We start from the raw sequence: 20,442 nt of genomic DNA, 5'->3' as shown, positions 1-20,442 counted from the left end.
GATTCATCTGCAATATTATAAGAAATAATACATGCTTTAGTATGTTACAAATAGTAATTAATTTAGTAAACATGACAATAAATTTTCATGCTCTCATTACATATATAGCACAGTTTATAGAAACAAAATATTAGAAGCTCCATGCTTATGAATAGGTTTATATATACTAAAACATATTTCGAAAGCAAAACATTCTAAGTTTCCTGAGGCTATTTATGTAACAAAATTGTTTGTTTAGAACAAAATACAATCTTAAATATTTATATAAATGTATGTATTATAAAAAAATATGATAATAAATGTATTTAAAAACCGTCCTACCAATGTAAATTTTCTTCTTAGAAATATAAATAATAATTGTTTGATTAATAAATCTATTTCCTAACTTAGGAATAACCAATGTGAATGAAATGAATCATCACAAGAATCAGAAGTGGAAAAATATGATTGACAATTTAAATACTTCATAAAAAACTAGCATGTTTCAAGCTCTCAGAAATAAGCACCCATTCTCAAGATTCATGAGACATGAATGAAAAAAACTAAAGAGATTTGAAAAAAAAAATTCAAATATAGAATTTAAAATAATGGTGGCAAAAAAACGTAGTAGCAGAGGGGTAAATCAGGACAGAATACTCTTATTAACGCAGAAAGGGGTGGGTGAGTGGCACTCTTCCTTAACCAGGGAATTGGCATTCATATGAATGGAACAAGATTCCAGAGGATCAAGATAAACTGACGTGACAGAAGTGGAAAGACTTTCGGCGCTATCGAAATTGAATTTATGCCTAAAGTACTAACAATGCACAGCAATGCATTATTTATCGAAATTTTGATGAGGATTGTACTTGCATTTACCTATTTAAAATTGTTTTGTTTACCACAATCATGTCTGGTGGGTCTAGGGAATGGGCGCCTATTTCTGAGAGCTTGAAATATGTCAGTTTTTTGCACCTTCATAATTTATGAAATAAGTGAAATATTTGCATTATTAAGTAAACCAATGTTAATGTTTGCTGAAAAGTTATGGTATTATTAACACTAGAAAGACGGAGCCTTTTTTGGCTCCTCTTCTTTTTTGTTGGATAGTATTTCAAGAAATAATTTATTGTAAGTACTGAGTATTTCTGACTTTTCATGATTTAATTCAATTTTAATGCTTATTTGATCATTTATGTGTAAGCCTCATAGGAACATATACATAATACCTTAAATCTGGAATGACGAGAGGGCCATAGTTGCCCCTTAGGTATTTTGGTAGATAATCGTAAAGTACCTCATGCTCAGTACCTGAGCATGAGGTACTCTTTGGTAGGTAAAAAGTGCGCTAGTTTCATTGAAAAGCAAAAAAATGATCATCACCATATTAAATATACGATTATATTTAATTTGCGAACGCTAATTTTCTTCTCTGAAATTTAGGGAAAATATCAGTTAACAAATGCTTGTTTCAAAAGTGCTTTCATAAATGTTTTTAAAATTTAACATGAGTACTGGAATATATCTCACACAGCACAATGAGTTGATAGATTTTCAGAATATTTTTATCTATTTCAATCACGACTTCAATATGTATACCGATATTCATGCTTTTTTAAGGTACAAGATCAGGAATGTTTAGTAGAGTTTATGTATTATTTTGTTATGTATGTTATGTAACATTTCAAATCTTGCTAAAAACTCATACTCTCAAAAACTTTTCAAGGACCTAAAATCTTTAATATGTAACATTTTGACAGAACATAAGACATTTCTGGAATGAAATAGCAAACAACAACATAAATAAAGCAGAAGTTAAAGTGCAAAAATGGACATACTATAGTTTCAGTGTTATAATCCCTCCGTGTCTAAATGCCGAATGATGGTAGACAAGTAAAGAGAGAAACACGCGCAGATGCAAGAGACAAATAAGTGGAAACTAAATTTTAAGTATCAGTTTTCTTCTGCTAAAATCATTCAACAGTGCTCTTCATCAACCAAACTTTATTTCAGAGAATCATTCTATATTAAGAAAAATTTTGATAATTTAGTGAACGATATTTCTAATGTCTCACCTTTTTTCAATATTTCCCAGTTTATTTTTAATTTAATCTGTTATATTCTTGGGTTCACAACCGAATCCCCTTCGAATTTTCTGGATCAAACTTGTTCTTCCGCTCGTGTTGGTTAAATCGCTTTACACGTGCTTTTCTCTTTATTTCTCTACAATTATTAGGAATTGTTTTCCCGCTTAGACATCGAGGAAAGTTTTTGTTTATGAAACTGAAACTATAGTACGTCCGTTTATGCACTTTCATTTGTGCTTTATTCAGTTTGATATTTGCTTTAGTCCACATAGCACAAAATATACCCTATTTTCTACTGGATTACTAGAATGTTTTCTCTTCTATACTTTTTTGTATTCCTGACTCCATTATATTATTTCGATGTGGTGCGATAAACGTAATAAAATATAAAACAAAATTTATAACATTTAAAACAAAAGAGCATTATTAAGCGTCAGCGATTTTTTCGTATAATTTAGTTTACTCTTTTGATCACTGAAACTGTTTGTGGTGTGTGAGATAGTTATGCTGTGTGTGCATTCTTATTCATATTTAATACTTAAAATAAACATTGATTTGACTAACAGAGAAAATATGAATTTTGCAATGAATTATTGAGTAATAATTGGAAGATTCTCACCAGTCCAACTAGAATAAATAATACTATAAATCCTCTTCCTAAACTAGTTTCGCAATATATATCACCATATCCTACTGTTGACATCGTTACTATCAAGAAATATACACACTCCCAATAAGTTAGTTCATGAGGATTAGAAAACTCCAAAGGATCACCAGAATTTTCTAACTGAAAAACAAGAGATAACATCTCATTAAAATAGTGTCAATTTAATAACATCACGGTAACCAAAGAAACGCTATACAATAAAGATATACTTTTACACAGCATTATAAATAATGCTTTTTTTAAAAATAGTTTCGGTGGAATACAAACAAAAAAATGGTGTAGAAAAAATTGGTTAATAAAGCATTATTTCATGGACTTTCTCGGAAAAGGAGGTTTTCACTGAGTTCTTGCATAAATGCAATTTTTGTCAAAAAAACGTGAATTGTTTTTTTTTTTCAATTTTGAGTTAATATTTTCAAAAAATTACTAATTAAGATTGATAGAGAAAGGATTAAAAATATACCTTAAAATATTTTGTGTTGCTCAGCTTCATATTTCGAATCAATTCAAAGCAAAGCGAATTTGTAACTTCGATAAATGGTCATTAATTCTGATTCGCACTAGAACAATATTCAAATGTTTTTCTTCGATTTTAAATTCTACGTCCATTTGCACAAAATTTATTTTAATTAAATTTCTCTGCAGTATTCCTACACTGTTAGAATTTTAATCTTAAAATTACTGTAAAATTATCACCAAATTAAGTTTACGGTGAAGAACATATTTTACTTTTACGGTTTTAAAGCCGTTAACATCTAGTATGGTTAAAAAACCATGTATACAAAACTATACGTTTTCTTTTAATAATTTACAACTAGAAGGGTTTCAAAAGATAAATTTAACTGGACATTGGAGCTTGGCTTAGAAGGAAATGTGTTGATGGGAGCGGAGGAAATATTGCGCTGTCAACGCTGAGATTTGAAATCCGATTCTGCAGGTCATGAAATTGTTAGATTACCCCTCTCAGCTATAACGTGTGTCCAGCCGTAAGAAACTAAGTGGCTTCATTAGGTGTGTTCAGTTGGGGTGATAAAATTCCGGTTGTTTAACCATGTTAGATGAAAGCAGTTAAACGGTTTTTCACCGAATTAACAGTTTAAATACCTTTTTGTTTATGGTTATTAGACAGCTTTGTTTTAATATAGTAACATAATAATTAAAAAACTTGTCATTTAGCCATTTTTTCCAAAAACTTTTTAAAAGTGTATTATCTACACTCAATTTGCCATATTTAACTATTTTTTTCCGAGAAATTTCTAACACTATACAGTATATTGATGAAATATTCGGCATTCCAACATTAGTTCAGCAAAATTTAAAAAAATTCGATTTTCTGAAGCTAATTCAAATTTTTCTAATTAAAGAATATTTTAATTCATGTAAGCAGCACCCACATTGATATAATTATCATTTCTTTGCTCCAATTTTTATTATTTAGTCTTATTTTCAATGCAAAATAAAAGAATTAAAGTCGGCTTTTAATTGAAACTAAAACAGTGTTTAAAACCTAGAGTAATAGCATGCCAAATATTTATGATGCATATTATGATCATATTTTAAAAAATACAAATTTTGAACTTACATATTGTTTAAAGCATTTATTTGTGGCATGAAAGGATACATGTTTATTAACTTATTTTTATGCAGCATTTATGATGCGATTTTTTTCAAAATATGCATATTTGAAAAACTAAATTCCCGTAAACAATTTGATGTGAAGTCTTTGTTTAAGATGTTGCATCAAAATACTTAAGATGAAATAAATGTTGTTTGAAAAAATAGCAATGAATACATGAAAAGTGAATAAATTCATCGTTTATTATTTTCATTTAAGTAAATGTAAAAATGTTAAAAAATACGAAATTTCGTAATTTTCCAGTATTTTATTATAATTTGAGAAAAGGAAAAAAATATTTCCGGAAACCAAAAAAAGTTGGATTTAGAAGAATGCCGAGGAAATAGGGCGTTATTCTCGCTCTTAATAAAAAATGAAATAAAAAAAAAACTGCATTTTAGCTAAAGAATTTTACATTCTAATTTAAGAAGATTCTAAGTTTTGCTTCTTTTTCAGCTCGAAATTAATACCAGTAAGAGTTATAATGAGTTAAATTTGTTAATTACGGAAGGAAATCCAGTTTAATTTGACTTTCTGACAAAACATATCATTTCAATCAATAAAAAAGCGTTTTAATGAAAATGCAGATGTACATTTGTAACAATGAATGCATCCATTTGAAATGAATATTCTTTATTAAAGATGTAAAGTATTACAATTCGCTCTTTATAATGAGAAGGATTTTCTTAAAGGCGATCATTATTTCATCGAAATGTTGAACCTTTAAGAAATTTTTTGACTAAAATGAGTTCAAAGCAGCCTTAAGAAAGTTACTCGCCATGTTCTATTGTCAATACAACTTTTATAGAATCTTGTGAAAAGTCAAATATTTCATATTTGCGACTTAAAAGCTAGTTAGAAAGTGCAATATTTTTCTGTTTTAATTAGAGGGAAATAAATTGTCTTCATGGATTATAGCTTTATGCTTAATGTTCTTTTGTCATATGAAAGTGAATAATAATCATAATAAGTGAATTTTTTAATGAATAATAAAAATAAATTTATCAATCACTAAAAATTTAGATTGTCCATTTTATTTCCTTTTAAAAATCTATTTAAAAATAAATCCGGAATTTCTATTTGAAAACTCATTTTTAGTGGATTTTTTTTAAAATTATGAATTATTCATAATTTTGAACTCTACGATTATGCTTTATTCATAACTGTTAGGTCGTGTTTTGTTCAGAAGTTAGACTGTGCTTTGTTCAAGTCTATCGGGTTACGCATTTTTAAGATGTCTTACCTTTCTGTTAACATCTTTAAAAAAATGATTTAAGGAAAGGAAAGTTATATTTGAGAAATGAAAAAGACAGTTGTAAATTGGGAGTTAAATTGAATGATATCTCATATGAGACCTGGAATATTGCTTGAAAATTCATATTCAATATTTTTAAATATTGAGAATACTTGATGTTAAGAAGCAGGTTTTTAGTACAGGATTAAAAAATCTATATTTTATAAATTTAATTAAAGGATTGTATTTTATCTACATTCATTTTAGTGCAAGTGTTAGAAATCATAAAACATTAAAAAGTATGTAAGATTTTGAAGCAACCAATCATATTTCAATTAAGGAATCCAACATTGTAAAAAAGTTCGAATCAAGAATACGGTAAAAAATATAAGCCGTCAGGGTGCTGGTAAAATCGTAATAAGGGTTTATCGTAAAATCATTTTTCCTTTTTTTAAAATCCTTTCAGACTGAGACGTGTTACGGAACAAAAAATCTGATTACAGTAATAATTATCCAAAATTCATTGAATTACTCTGATTAAACATTGATTACTGTAAAAATTACGATATAATATTTTATGGTAAAATGGATTTTACGGATGATGCACCCGAAGTGCGGCTACTTTATACCGTAATTTAATACAAAATTATTCACACAGCATATTAAATGATTTTTTACTCTCAGGAAATTATTCGTTTAAAAGCATTGAAAAAACTAGTTTTATTTTTATCAGAAAAAGACCTCATAATGTTCCCTCAATTTAAGTGGGGCATTTGCGGGGATTAATTCCTCTGTTTTTTCTTCTTTATATTTGTAGATGAAACATATGCTTACAATATGAGTGTTGGTAGCATGTTCCTTTTAAATAAAACATAAAACTAACCAAGTGGATGATACCAGCTGCTGTCAGCCAGACACTGATGACAATTGAAACTAATTGTGCCAATCGTATAGATGAGCTTGTTTTCAAAACATTCAAGTATTGTAAGATGTCCGGTACAGACATCAGTCGCAGCGCTCTCAGGAAACGCAGGCCTGGAATAAACCACAGCAATTTTAATTGTGACAAAACATCATTTACAAAAAGTCATTAAAGTAAACATCATTAAAGTAATTAAATTCAAGGGTATTTAGAAACTCTTTTATTAAAATAGAGCAGAGACATGCTACCCATACTTGAAGTATCACTGAAAATTTAGATTACTCCCGAAGGAACCCATTTTTAAATAATTTAAAATTAACGAATTGAACTTTAGTACGATATTTCACCGATATGTGGCACTGCAACTGTAATACTTGTGAAGTTATATTCAATACACTAGGTGTCTCAAAAATGATCGATGATTTGAAAAATCTATTAAAATCGAACTTAGATAGCGCTTGTTAGAAAATAAGGTAAATATATTCATAAAATTTTTAAATTCGTTTCAAAGTTCGTAAGTAGAGTTCAATGGTAACTGAGGAAAACAAATATTGTTCTAAAACTAATAACTTTTTCCAGTAACTACGAGGGGAGAACAAAAGTGAGTTTGTCTCCAGTGTAAATATTTAAGTTGAAGTGGTTCGACACTTTTTAGACTGCATTGTTTTATTTTTTCCTGGTTAGCAGTATGATCTATTGGCGAACTTTGTTGGCTACTTAATATTTGACGAGAACAAGTTTTCTAGTCTGCTAAGCAGAACGCATATCACTTTTTGTTTTATATCACTTTTTGTCTCTATTTGAGACATTTTAAGATACATTTTAGCTTTAGAAATAAATTTTAAGAGTGTTACAATATTTTCAAAATATCTTTCTACACAGCTCAAAAACGTAATTAGTATGCTTTTTCTGCAACATTTCTAAGTGAATTGTTGTAAACGATCTAATGAATAGTAGAATTCCTTAACGTAAATGGAATTTCGCGCATGGTCCGTAAATTTTTCTTTCCTTCTTTATTTGTTAATTTCTAGCATAACGCATTTTGAAATTAGAGTAATCGTCTTAGTAAAACCATTGGAAAAATGAAAAATGCGTGCTTGTAAGAAATCTCTCTCTCTTTCTCTCTCTCTCTATATATAGCACAATAAAGACAAAAAGGATAAAAAGAAGTGCTTCTGACACTATTGTATTGATATATTTTGCTTTGGCTATATTGATACATTATTAGAAAGCCCTCCATTTTGCGGATATAATCATGTGAGCTGAGATTATATATTTTCTTTACTTTGTTCTCAGACTATTTAATTTTTTTTTAATAAAAAAAATTTTTGTTTTAAATATTTTCAAAAATATTTTATTTTAATAATTTTTCTTCTTTTCTTCTTCTTAATATTTAAATTTTCCATGTGAAATCTTTTTCTCTCTCTCTCTTTATATATATATATATTTNGTTTTTTATCAGATTTTGAAAGAGTTTATCGATTTGTATTTTGGATAAATAAATATTACTACATATTCTTTTAATTCTGTTCATTTCATATATATATATATATATATATATGATGCGGGCAACATCTAGTGAGCAAATAATTAGTTATAAGTTGATACATAATTAGTGAAGTAACGTAATTAAGTCGAAAATTTCCTTTCATGGAAGAAAAGAGAGGCACCTTCGGTACATTAAACAATAAGTTTATTTTGCCTCAACTGAAATTAGCACTATACTTAAAAAATTTTAATGAAGTTTCAAAATTATTTAGTTATTTCTCGGTGAATTTATTAGCAACTGTAAGCACATTCAATATTTAAATGCCGGTCAAAGCTTTTTAAAAGTATAGTGTGCAAAAAAGGCGGAGTACCCTGAATAACTCTTAAGCTAGTGATCGGATCTACACGCTCTGGGACTCAATTTGATGGTTAAAAGAGCTGGCTTCAAATATACTGTTGCAGATACCTCCGCTAAGTACTCTTTTGTGTCTTATGAAGTACGCTTTTGTGTCTTATTTCATTACTTAAAATATCGTCTGCTCAAATTAATTAACATATTTGTGGTGTCCATAAAGTTAAACCATAAAGATTGAGTCCTAGAACGTGAAGATTTGGTCAGTAGATCAAAAAATATTGTGGGTGCTCTTGCGCACATTTGAATTTTTGAGAAATAAAAAATTAGTTTTACCTATCCACGTCCTTCCTAAGTAGATGGATATAAAGGAGGGCGGAATGGTAAAGTAATCCACGAAGGAATAAAGCTCCAGCAAGAACCATAATTTGTCGCTAGCGGCGATAAACTGGAAAAAATAAAACATTCTTCTTTAGAGTAAAACAAATATTTCATTAATGTGGTTAAAATTTTTTCTTTCCGGTTTAAAAATTAAGTTCGACAAACACGTGAATAAGTTTTGTAACAAAAGGTTTTCCTTATTAGAACCATGGAAAAAGTTTAGACGATATTTTTTGCTGTTGAAGTAAGACGAAAAGCAAGTTTATTACTTTTACATCTTTAACTGAATAGGTAGTAAATATTGTAGTTTATTAAATTATAGTTAAAATTTATAAGTGCATTATTCAAAAATGCTGTTTAAAATAAAAGATTGGTCTCCAACTAAATTATAATTTTTACTGAGCATAATTTTTACTGAATTTTTAAAAAATTTTTTATACAATGAAATCCACTGTTTCTTAATGAATCCACTGTTTCTGAATGATAATTGATTTGTTCTAACAGCGGAAATCCTCATTTGGAGTTGATTTACTCTTTGATGCAGAATTTTTATTAAATGGATTTTTCCAACTTTTTCATTATTTCGCACTAATTTAGGTCTGAATAATTGAAACGTAGTATCTTTAGAAAAATACTTTTATCAGTATTTTAATAATTTATGGTAATGAAATACAGCATGAAACACCAATGGCTCTTTCGGCGTTGAAGGCAATATATTCCAATCACGACTCACTCCCGAATAATAATTTTCCCCATTTGCATTTTTTTGCAATTATTTAGATCTTAGTTATTCATCATTGAAATTTCTTTAATTTGAAAAACTATTTAGTGATAAATTTTTGAACACAAATGAAAAAAAAACTTAAAACCACTTTTTTTTCGAATTTTACATTTTGGCTCAAATATAATTTGGATAAACTAACTTATTTTTAACTAACTATTAGACAGTTTTTTATAATTAAAGAATTACCAAAGTACAAAAATACATTTTTACTTGTTATTAGAGTGCCCGAAAAAATATTTAAAAAGGACGCCGGTGTTCTAAGAATGTCAAAGGGTTATATATTATTGGAATAGCTTAAGTCAATTTGCTGGACAATTTCAAACGCTGATTAGCATAACCGGTTTGAGTTTATTACTTTTCACGCCATAAGTGATGCGCATTTTCAAAATTTTGGATCACGCAGTTTAATACTGTTAATAAGCCTTTACTTATCTTTAAGATAATTTCACTATGTATTTGTACATTTCATAACTTTAATCATCAAACTCGTAATTTTAATTCGAACTATTTACAAACATTTTAAGTCGTAATCTCAAACTATTTTTTTTATTGGTTTATTTATTAATTATATTTCAATTTGATTATTGTAATGTTATTGAATTCAATCATGTTTCTTGTCTTAAATGCCTCCTAATGTTCGGCAAGTGAGAGATGAAGCTTTAAAATACCTCTAAGCAACTTAACTGCCATCTCGCGGTTATTAGAATTTTAAAAGCAATCGTTGAGGATGTTACAGACATTATATCTTAAGTACAGTCGATAGAAATTATAAAAAAAAAAACCAAAATTTTTCACTTGAATTTGCTAACTGAAATTCAATAATTACTTTAAGCATTTTTAGCTTTTGCATGCAAATTAAATATCCTAAACATTAAAAATGTAAATCCCTACAGGGCGCCCCCTAGCGGTGGATCGGGGAATGCCCCCATCAGTTTTCCGATGGGTGGAAGGAGGGAAAAAAATACCTCCCGCGGGCCAGCAGGCAGAAGTCCTATCTTTCTGAGGCTCTGGCAACTCTATTCCATGGATTGTGCACACTTGCAGATGCAAATGTAGCGGCCAAAAACAGCCTTCTACATCACACCTTTAAAAAGCCACTTCAACTGTTCTAGAACTTTGACATCGGTTATTGCAAGACTTAGAACCAATCATTTCAGAGGGCTGAAAATTCTCTCGGACAAGACCAGTACATGCGTTCCCTGCAGAAACTGTCCGGATGCCATGTTGACACATATTCGAGTGCCCTGCACCCACTACACATGTTTTGAAAATGGGAATGGTACCAATTGAGGACAATCTAAGAGTTGTTCTCTACAGTCAAGAGGCGCCGAAGCTGGCGGTCTGCAATAGTCCAGACTTTAAATGTTATCTGAAAATCCATGGACACGAAAACAACAACTAAAAATGCAAAAATAAAATGCACTTTACATTTCGATTTACTTATTAAATGTTCTGAGGAGTGGAGGTACAATCTCGTCCTTTTATTACCCCCTCATTGCATAATATAAGCTAGATCTGAAAATAACCACTCATGATAAGGCAAGTTAGCAAAAAAAAAAAAGAAAGAAAGAAAAAAAAAGTGGGAATTTTAATTGAAAAAGTTTCCCGTCCTTTTTCTCCATCTGTTCCTAAAATTTTTTTTATGATAAAAAAACATCAATGAAGAAAAACTCGGGAAAACAGAATTTTCATTAAAATGCCCAATGTTCAAAATTTTGATTCTTTAGAATCCATCAATTTGTGATGGAAAACCTCACGTGGAACGAGAATTCCTTAACAATTCACATCTTTCAGAGTCGTAATGTATGCATTAAATGTATTTTTCCTCCTCAAACATATTTAAATGAAGTTCTTTAAAGTCAGTATGCTTAACTAAATTTTGCCTCATATTTATATTGTGTTTATTGTTAAAGTAACTTTATGTAGCCATAGTTAATTTTTAATATGAATTTTTAAAAAAAAAATTTAATCCAAGGAAAAAAGCTTGAAAGAAGCGATTTTTAAATGGAAAAGACCTATGGATGTCTGTCACTCACAATATGCTAAAATGTTTGCGTTCTTTGTAAAACTATACTTTTTTTAAATATTGTACTAACATTACATCTACAATTATTAATAAGATTTATTACCTAATTAGATTTACTTTATTTATTTAGCTTCATGAACACGAAGTTTTAATTGCACGAATATCCAAATTCAAATACCTAACTATTCTAAATAAAATTTAAGATGGGTATTATCCAGAAGTAAAATCCAATTGTCTAAGTTATTAGGCATAATATATAGTGGCTCAACACTATGGTCTACTTTAGACTAGTTTTTCTTACTTTAAAATTCCTTTTTATCTATGTTTGTTACACAATTTCTTCGCAAAAAATATGTTTTTTTAAAAAACAGCGTATAATGTGTTTATCATTGAATTTCCATGTACCAACATTGTACAACATTGTACACGTTGCGATGTCGTATTACGTAATATTAACTTGAAATGAGAAAACCAAAAAATACAGAAAAAGTAAGGCTAAAAATAAGGTAAAAGTTAAAAATAAATACTCACGCGTATAAAAAAGTATACCATAAAAAATATATTTAGTGCTAAGTCAATCTGCTGCGTAGTGTTTTCGGACCAAGAATGACACGTCTCCACCTTATCGCTGAAAAAAAAAGAATAGTGATTAAAAAATATAAATACAAGAATGCTTCTTTACAAAGTGAGAAGTATCAGTATCTCTATCTAGCAGTCTAAATGACGTCAAATTCTTAAATTTTTTTATTATTTTGATATAGGATAGAAGATTCTGTGAAAATAAAAATGTAGTGTTAAACATCGTCTCTGATGGTGGCTTTTAAACAAATCTCTGCCCGTGCATGAAAACTAATGTAAAATGGAAATGTGTAAAAATAGAAAAGGGTGTCATAAAAAATAAATTCGTGAATAAAAGAGGAAAAAAATGATATACGTGAGTATTTATAAAGTGAGAAGTATCGGTATTTCAATCTAACAGTCAAACTGAAGCTTTAAAAAAATTTATGATGATGATTTAATTCTTTAAAAAAATTAATGATGATGTAAAATAGAAGATTTTGTGAAAATAAAAATTTAATTTCAAATGTAGCCCAAATCACTGATGGTGACTGAAAACTAATGTATTATATAAATGTATTATATAAATGTATAAAAATAGAAAAGGGTATCATTAAAAATAAACACGAATAAATTTTATAAGTGATGTAAGTGAGTGTTTATGAAGTGAAAAGTATCTATATCTCGATCTAACAGTCGAAATGACGCAAAATTCTTTTAAAAAAATCAATGATGATATAAGATAGAAGATTTTGTGAAAGTAAAAACTTGGCTTTATCTCCCGAATCTCTGATGGTGGCAGATAACTAATGTATAAAAGTAGAAAATGGTATCATAAAAAAGTAGACACAATAATAAAAGAAGAAAAAGTAAGATAAGTGAGTGTTTATAAAGTGAGAAGTATCTGTTGTTGCTGTTGTTGCTAATTCCCATCTGGTCTGACGGGGTCAGACCAGATCAATAAATCCGTTGACATTAAGAAAATCCGAAACCAGAATGGGAGAGGAATGAATGTCGTTCCAGTCCAGTCCTAAACAGTTCAAGATGTGCTCAGGTGATGCCTGGTTTTGTTGGCATTTAGGGCAAAGAGGAAAGATCTTTTGATTAGCAGAAAATGTGAGACTTTTCAGGTGTCCACTGGCCAGTCGGGATAAGCAGGTGTTGGTTTGCCTGTCACCAGGAAGAGATAGAGAGAGTCCTGGTCTTTTTGCTTTATACCAGTAGTGAATAGGTGGAAGCAGCCACTTTTGTTTGTTCTGGGCCTTTTGCCTTGCAAAAAGTTCAAGGTATGTAAGCTCTGAGGTGGAGGGGACTGGATGGTCTAGTCCCTTCTTTGCGAGAGTGACAGCCAACTCGTTGCCGTGGATATCGACGTGGGACGGGATCCATTGAAAGTGGACCTCATGCTGCTGGGAAATGAGCTTTACTTTTTGTAAGATCTAAAAACTGGTTTTATCTCCAATGAGGGCCCAATTTTTGAGGTATTGAATTGAACTACGGCTGTCAGATAGTATCCAAGTATTTCCAAGGTGCCCTTCACTCAAGATTTTCTCTAGTCCCCTGTCGATTGCAATTAGTTCGCTTCGAAAGTCGGAGCAAAAATCGGGGTTTTGTTGATGAAGAGTGTAGTTCTCTCGAGGTGTTTCAATAAATACTCCACTGCCAGTCTGTCTATCCATTTTACTGCCATCAGAGAATATTTTGATGTCATTTGGAGGGATTTTATTGATGATTTCCAGGGACAATTGTCTGAGGAAGTCAGGCACACTGTCTTTATTATCAAGCATGGCTGGGAGGCTTTCATGGAAACTAACATTGGAAAGATCCAAGCAAGTACTGAGATTTTTATGAAGATAAGGAGGTTCAATATTTTCAGCGATTAGCAGTTGTGATTTAACATGACTAAAAGGACTGTTTTTCTTTAGCCTTTGATTGCACGTCCAATTATTTAGGTAAATAGCAGTTAAATTGCCTTGGTCTAAACTGGAAAGTTTATTGTAATATTTCACTAAATTAGCTTGCCTTCTGAAGTTAAGAGGTTGCAGATCTGCTTCATAAAGAACGATCTCTGAAGGGCAGCTACGTTTCAGTCCAGTGATGATGCGAGCGGCGCTCAGTTGAACCTTTTCCACTTTGTTTAAGTTAGATTGAGAAGCACAGCAGTAGACAGGATAGCCATATTCTAAAATTGGTCTAACAAGAGCCTGGTAGGAAGTCCTAAGAGTAGTTGCATCTGCTCCCCAATCCCTACCAGCGATACACTTAATAATATTTAGGCGCTTCCTAGCCTTCGAGACAATATAATCAATATGTTTATTACTTGTAAATTCGGGATCGAGAATGCATCCCAGGTATTTTGGGTGTTTCTGTATCTGTATCTCAAACTAACAGTCAAAATAACGCTAAATTCCTTAAAAAAAAATTAATGATGGCATAGGATAAAAGATTCTGTGAAAATGTGTAAAAATAGAAAAGGAAGTCATAGCAAATAGACATATGAATATAAAAGGAAGCATGACTGAAAGACTGGACAAAAATTATTATTACCAGAAAAAATACGATTCAATTGCGGTTCACTTGTATTAAACTTTAAAATCTATTACCATTGGAAACTGTAGATGTAGTTTCCATATCATAATAAAAATATTTTAACAGTCAAATTTAATGTGAAATGGTATTTTGTTCTTAAAAAAATTCTGACCTTTTAAAAAAAATATAATAATAAATATAATAATAAATGAGAAGTAATGAAGGTGTTGGTGAACGGGGCGAGCAGTTCAGGACTTCTTTAGCATTGTTTTTGATAAAAAGAACTTCATATATAATATTTAGATATCGGTTGTAATTATTTTCATATCAGTAACTTCCGTATTATTTTGGTGTACTTGAAGTTACAAAACACAAAAAGAAATTTTTAGCTTATACTTAAAATCATTTTATAGTTATAAGATTATAATTTGCTTTCTTAGTGCAAAAGCTTGGAAGAATATTCAGAAATAAAACAAGATTTGTTTCAAAACAAAAATATTGTCTTTTGTATCAAGTAATTTAAAGTTTAAACACGTCGCAGAGAAAATTACCAAAAAAAATTTAAAAAAACTGCGGAAGCATTTACGAAAACATTCATTAAACTAGAAATTTTACAACTTTCTAAATTACCAGCTAAGGAAAGCGATTGTTTAAGAGGTAAGACAAAAGCTGGGATTTTTAACAACTTTTTCAGTTATAAAACAGCTCTTTAAAACTCATCTCTCGTAAAAATAGATTTTTCCTTATCACTAGGGATGAGTTGGAGAGATAATTTCGTTCTAAATGAGTATTACAGGGAATAAATATATCAAGCGAGTTTATTACCAGACCTAAGAGTTTCTGGTAAGTAATCAATGCTTTTTGGAATAAAGGAAATATAATGAAATTGTACCCTGACGATGTTTGGTCTCTTAATCCCACAAAAGCCATAATATTCGTGTAATTTGCAACAATGCGAGAAGAATAATCGCGGCCATTTTGAGACTTAGAGAACAATTCATAATGCTATGCTCATTTATTGCTGATAATCTTGCTTACGGAGTCATGAACAAGTCAAATGAATATTCTGGGGATGGCATAGACTGTCCTGGAAGAGGCAGGATTATGTATTTGGGAGGAAAGAGGATACAGGCTTTTCCCAAATATATCTTCGGTAAATAATCTTTTCTTGATGATATTATTACTCTCGTGTTGCATTTCATTAAGAGTTATGCAAGAAGAGGAGGACCTATCTTGATATTAAGTTGACAAGAAAACATTAATATCAAAGGTGGACACTGGTATTACTGACTCCTGGACGAAATTTGCTGTAGGCCTCTTTCTCAAAATAAAAAAAATGTTTTGTTATTAATATTTTGTAAAATTAAGATATTTTATTCAAAATTGTAGTTTTTATTACGAGTTAAAGGAATTGCGTTTAAATTTCTTTTAAAAGCAATTAAAGAAGGCAAAATTATTTGTATAAAGTTTATTTGGGCCCTGAGACAATTGTTCCTCTCCCCCTCTCCCTAGAGCACGACCTTGATTGATATTACTTTAATTAGCGTGGTATTTATATACAATTCATATTTAATTTTAAATGAACCATAATCTATATAAATAAAGCAAAATGCTTATAAGTATGTCCGAAATTCTAAATCAGTCCGCACCAAATTTGATGTACATGATTTCGAAGACATAGTTGACCTAACAGTCTACTTTAAAAGTTCCTCCGAATACCGGTAGGAGTGTTTCATCCCAAATAAAGAGTTTTCCATAAGAATTGATAAATAATTTTATAACACAAGTGACTTCCTAACTTGCAGCTCTAATCAAGCAAGAATTTGTTTTACCACACGTTCTTATCAGTTACTTATCTTCAGTTTCCTGTGTTTGATTATTACAAGTATAATCAGCATCAATGGTGTTGACGACATAGGGTGATGCTGTCAAAGATTTTGTATTTCGAAGCAAACTCTAAGAGAATTCATAATTTTCCCTGATATCGAAAAATTAGTGTTAACGTGGTTCATAATACTGAGATTCGAGTGTACTGGTTAAAAATGATCATAGACTAAAGAACAATTAAAAACCATTTTCATTTTTTATGCTATATTTATGATTATTTCACATTTTTTTGTGATCTTAAATGTTACATTAAATAGATAATTTTTTTAACGATTAATAGTTGGAGATAATTTTTAAAAATTATTATTGCCATGCTAAACGCATAATTTTTTATAACTGTTAATGAAGCCTAGTGTTAAATGAAACTTTGTGGATCAATATTATATATTCAAATACTAATTACTTTTTACTTAAAACGATGATGAAAGGCTTTGCCTTATTAATGCTTTCAGGAAGGATGAAGTAGAAAAGTGTTCTTTCCGTTTTTTAATTGCTTTTTTGTATGATTTGTTTTGTTTCTGAAGTTTCTATTTTAACTCATAAAACAGCTTTATAATTAGCGTTTTAATTGCGATGTTTCCTCAATCAAGTAATATTCACTTAAAAGAAAACATTATTCAAGTTGTTTAAATAAATAATTTTTATAACCTTATTACAATAGCTTATAATTACGATATAATATTTTAATTTCACAAAATTTCCTCGAAGCACCCAAAACCGATTGTTTCAGAAAAAAACATTAACATTCTTTGAAATAAAGAATCGAAAGCCATTTCCGAAAAAAAACATAAAAAGGGAAAAAGGGAATTATTGCTATTAGCTCACTTAGATGGGAAAGCAGTTTTCAACTTTTTATTGTTTTAAACTTTGGCTGCTTTTATCTATACCGTAAAAAATTTCCCCTATATACTACTGTCAGTGACTGCAAAAAGTGCTCCTATTACTGACCGAAAAAATAAAGTAATACCCGTAAAGCCACCGAGAACATAAAAAAACAGGCCTGGCCGTAAATTTTGTCTCATAAGAAATATGGTCCCTGACCAAGAAACAACCATTACCCTCATGGAAGTTATATCTTCAGTGCAGGTCATTACATTGATTGAGTTTCAAGCGATATGTTTGTCGAATCGAGGTGAACCAAAGTAGTAACCATTGAAAGTAAGACGTTCTTTGGTACCTGCTGAAATCGAACCCGGTTCTTTTGGATCTATAGTCGGATGCACTGAACACCATAAGAAATGGAAGAAATTCAGTCTGTATTAATTTTTTTTCTTATTTCGGAGTTCTTTTCTTTCGAAGAAGAGAGCTGGCCAAATAAATTAATGGTCAACTTTATTAATTTTTCAGAAATTCGTTACAATTATAGGCACTTGAATGTTCCTCAATGAAAAGAATTATTTTTGAATTAATGGTAGTTCTACTAATTTTCCCGAAGTTCACTGTATTTGCGGGCAGAGGGTTCTTTTTCTTAAGGAATAGAGCTGGCTCTATAAATTTACGGTCAACATTCTGAATTTTACGAAATTTCTTGCATTCGTAAGTTTCGCGAATTTACGACTATAGTTTAGGATTGGGAATGTACTTTTCAGGAATTATGAACAAGAATTCTTTTATGTACCTATCGTAGTTTGAGAGTTACGACCTATTGTTTACGATCGAGTGATAGCCAAAATTTGTTAAAGAGAAACAAAGCAAAAATGTCCTCTTAAATTCTTTGAGTTATCAACAAAGTCCCTTTATACCATTGAAATTCAAGATTAATATTTTTTCTCCTTGTTTTTAAAGTAAATTCTGCACTGTAAAAACTGCGGGGACATACTAACCGAACTTTGAGTTAAAAATTTCAAAAGTTATGTGAATGATTACTTTATTTCAAGTTAATATCAAATAGAGAATTCATACGCATTTCAAAGGGTGTAGTCAATTCTTAAAATCGGTAATTAAGCTTGCACAAAGCTCCGATGAATCTATTTCATTCATGAATTTTTTCTCTAATTTTGGCATACTTTTGAAAACCGTTAGATCACAATGGTTGCTTGTTTACAATTGGGTACGAGAAGGTGAATGTCCGTAGTCAGTACTGTACATTCCACAGAATCAGAAGCTAACTGTTATAAAGATCTTGTTTTTAATTATACTATAAAAAAATTATATCGCATAAGAATATTTGCATAAATATATCAATTGTGTTAAATGATTTTATAATATTTAATTTCTATTCTCTTCTGTTTTGTTAGACCTAGTTCAAATTTATCTTGGTATACTCTCTGTGGTTTGCGTCTGTTGATTAGGATATACTTATTTTAAGAGTTAATGAATACATGCTTCCTAAATTAATAATTCTTTGACTTGTATTGTATCGTAAAAAGAAATTTCATGGATCTTATATGATTGTTATCTTACTGCAATAATAAATTTTAGTGTAACTGAATATCAAAAATGGTATCAGCTACTTTTTGTGCAAAGTAGTGTAAAGGAATATTTTTGGTGTTACACTGAACAAGGTATCTGCACAATTTATCAAGTTAAAACTGATAAAGGCTTGTGACAACTTTTTAATTACGTCAGATGCAATAACTGTAATACAAACTACTATAACTTGATTCTTAAATTTCGGTTTTGTGGGTTAAGTTTAAGATATTTTCTATTTAACTTTTTTTTTTTTTAAAGAACGGTCTAGAAAATTCGCGTAAACCCTAGTTTTATTATTGGTTAAATATTTTTAAATTTGAAAAAATTACTAAATCATTGATATCGATTTTCAAACACATTATTCTATCAGTTCTAACGTGATTCAAAATAAAAATGTTGAAAATGACTATTCACGTTAAAAGAAGTTTCATTTTACTGAATTTTATTACTAAAGCAATTTAGAAACGTAATTAACTATCAATTACTAGTTACTAATAAGTTATTTTAATTGAAACATTTAGTTCTATATGCGCCAGAAATAATCTCTCTCAAATCAAGTCACGCATCATTGAAAATGATTACTCATAGTTTTTGAATAAGAGTTGCAAATGATGCAAGTTTACTGAAAACTCCTTCAAAAGTTGTATAAAATAAAGTGATATACAGAACATACGTAATAATCAGCAGTCCTGAGTAAGAATGCTTATGGTATGTTTGAGATTTCAAACGACGGAGTAATCTGAATAATATTCAGTGGTGGGATCATTGATTTTCTCCCCTAAGATTGAATTCAGTGAAGTGCACTAACAGAGAAAAGTAATGACGCTGAACGGAACACATACTTTGCATAAAGATTTTGTGGCTCACAAATCCCACAAGATTATTTATAAGAATGTCAGCAAGCTAAATGGTAAATTTACGTTCTCTGAACATAGAAATTATTTATAATTATAAAAATCTTTTCTATGCAATTGGGTAATTATTATTTACACGCAAGTGACTTTTCGTTAAATGTAAAATAATACTAAATGAATTAAATATAAAGATGCAAATAAGAATATAAAATAAATTTTATAACAAATATTTCAAATGAATTTATTAATCATAATGCAATGCATTTCAACTTATGAGCTGTAGTAATATAATGAAACATAATTTTATGTTATAAATTTATGTTTTTTGGGGTAGAATATAATTAAATTTTAAAAACCTTTTCTTTTTAATTTGGTAATTATTATTTTCTCACAAATGGCATTAATTAAATATTAAATAATGCTATATGAATAAAATATAAAGATACGAATAAGAATATAGCAAATGTTTATTAATCAAAGTGCGATGCGTTTTGCACTATATATAGTAACGTTGTAATGAATCAGAATGTTATATTATAAATTAAGATTTTCAGAGCATAAAAAATAATTACAGATTTAAAAATCTTTTGTGAATGGGAAATTTTTATTTTCACACTAATAACTTTTTTGTAAATAGTAAATAGTGTTGAATAAATAAAATATAAAT

At 29.6% G+C, this 20,442-nt stretch overlaps 1 protein-coding gene and 1 pseudogene across 3 annotated transcripts in view; both read right to left on the bottom strand.

Annotated features, from left to right (window-relative positions):
* LOC107437872 (calcium-activated potassium channel slowpoke-like) overlaps window positions 1–20,442 on the bottom strand; it is a 218,399-nt gene that overhangs the window by 88,905 nt on the left and 109,052 nt on the right. For all 3 annotated transcript variants that reach the window (XM_071180103.1, XM_071180104.1, XM_071180105.1), the window contains exons 4-7: window positions 12,067–12,163; window positions 8,681–8,792; window positions 6,466–6,617; window positions 2,686–2,853 (exon numbers count right to left, since the gene is read on the bottom strand). In XM_071180103.1, the coding sequence (XP_071036204.1) occupies window positions 2,686–2,853; window positions 6,466–6,617; window positions 8,681–8,792; window positions 12,067–12,163 (529 nt within the window). The remainder of the gene's footprint in view (window positions 1–2,685; window positions 2,854–6,465; window positions 6,618–8,680; window positions 8,793–12,066; window positions 12,164–20,442) is intronic.
* On the bottom strand, window positions 13,015–15,552 carry LOC139425518 (uncharacterized; annotated as a pseudogene).

This window comes from Parasteatoda tepidariorum, chromosome 4, assembly GCF_043381705.1.
Source record: "Parasteatoda tepidariorum isolate YZ-2023 chromosome 4, CAS_Ptep_4.0, whole genome shotgun sequence".
NCBI classification, from domain to species: domain Eukaryota; kingdom Metazoa; phylum Arthropoda; class Arachnida; order Araneae; family Theridiidae; genus Parasteatoda; species Parasteatoda tepidariorum.
This window is presented reverse-complemented; position numbering and strand designations above follow the sequence as displayed.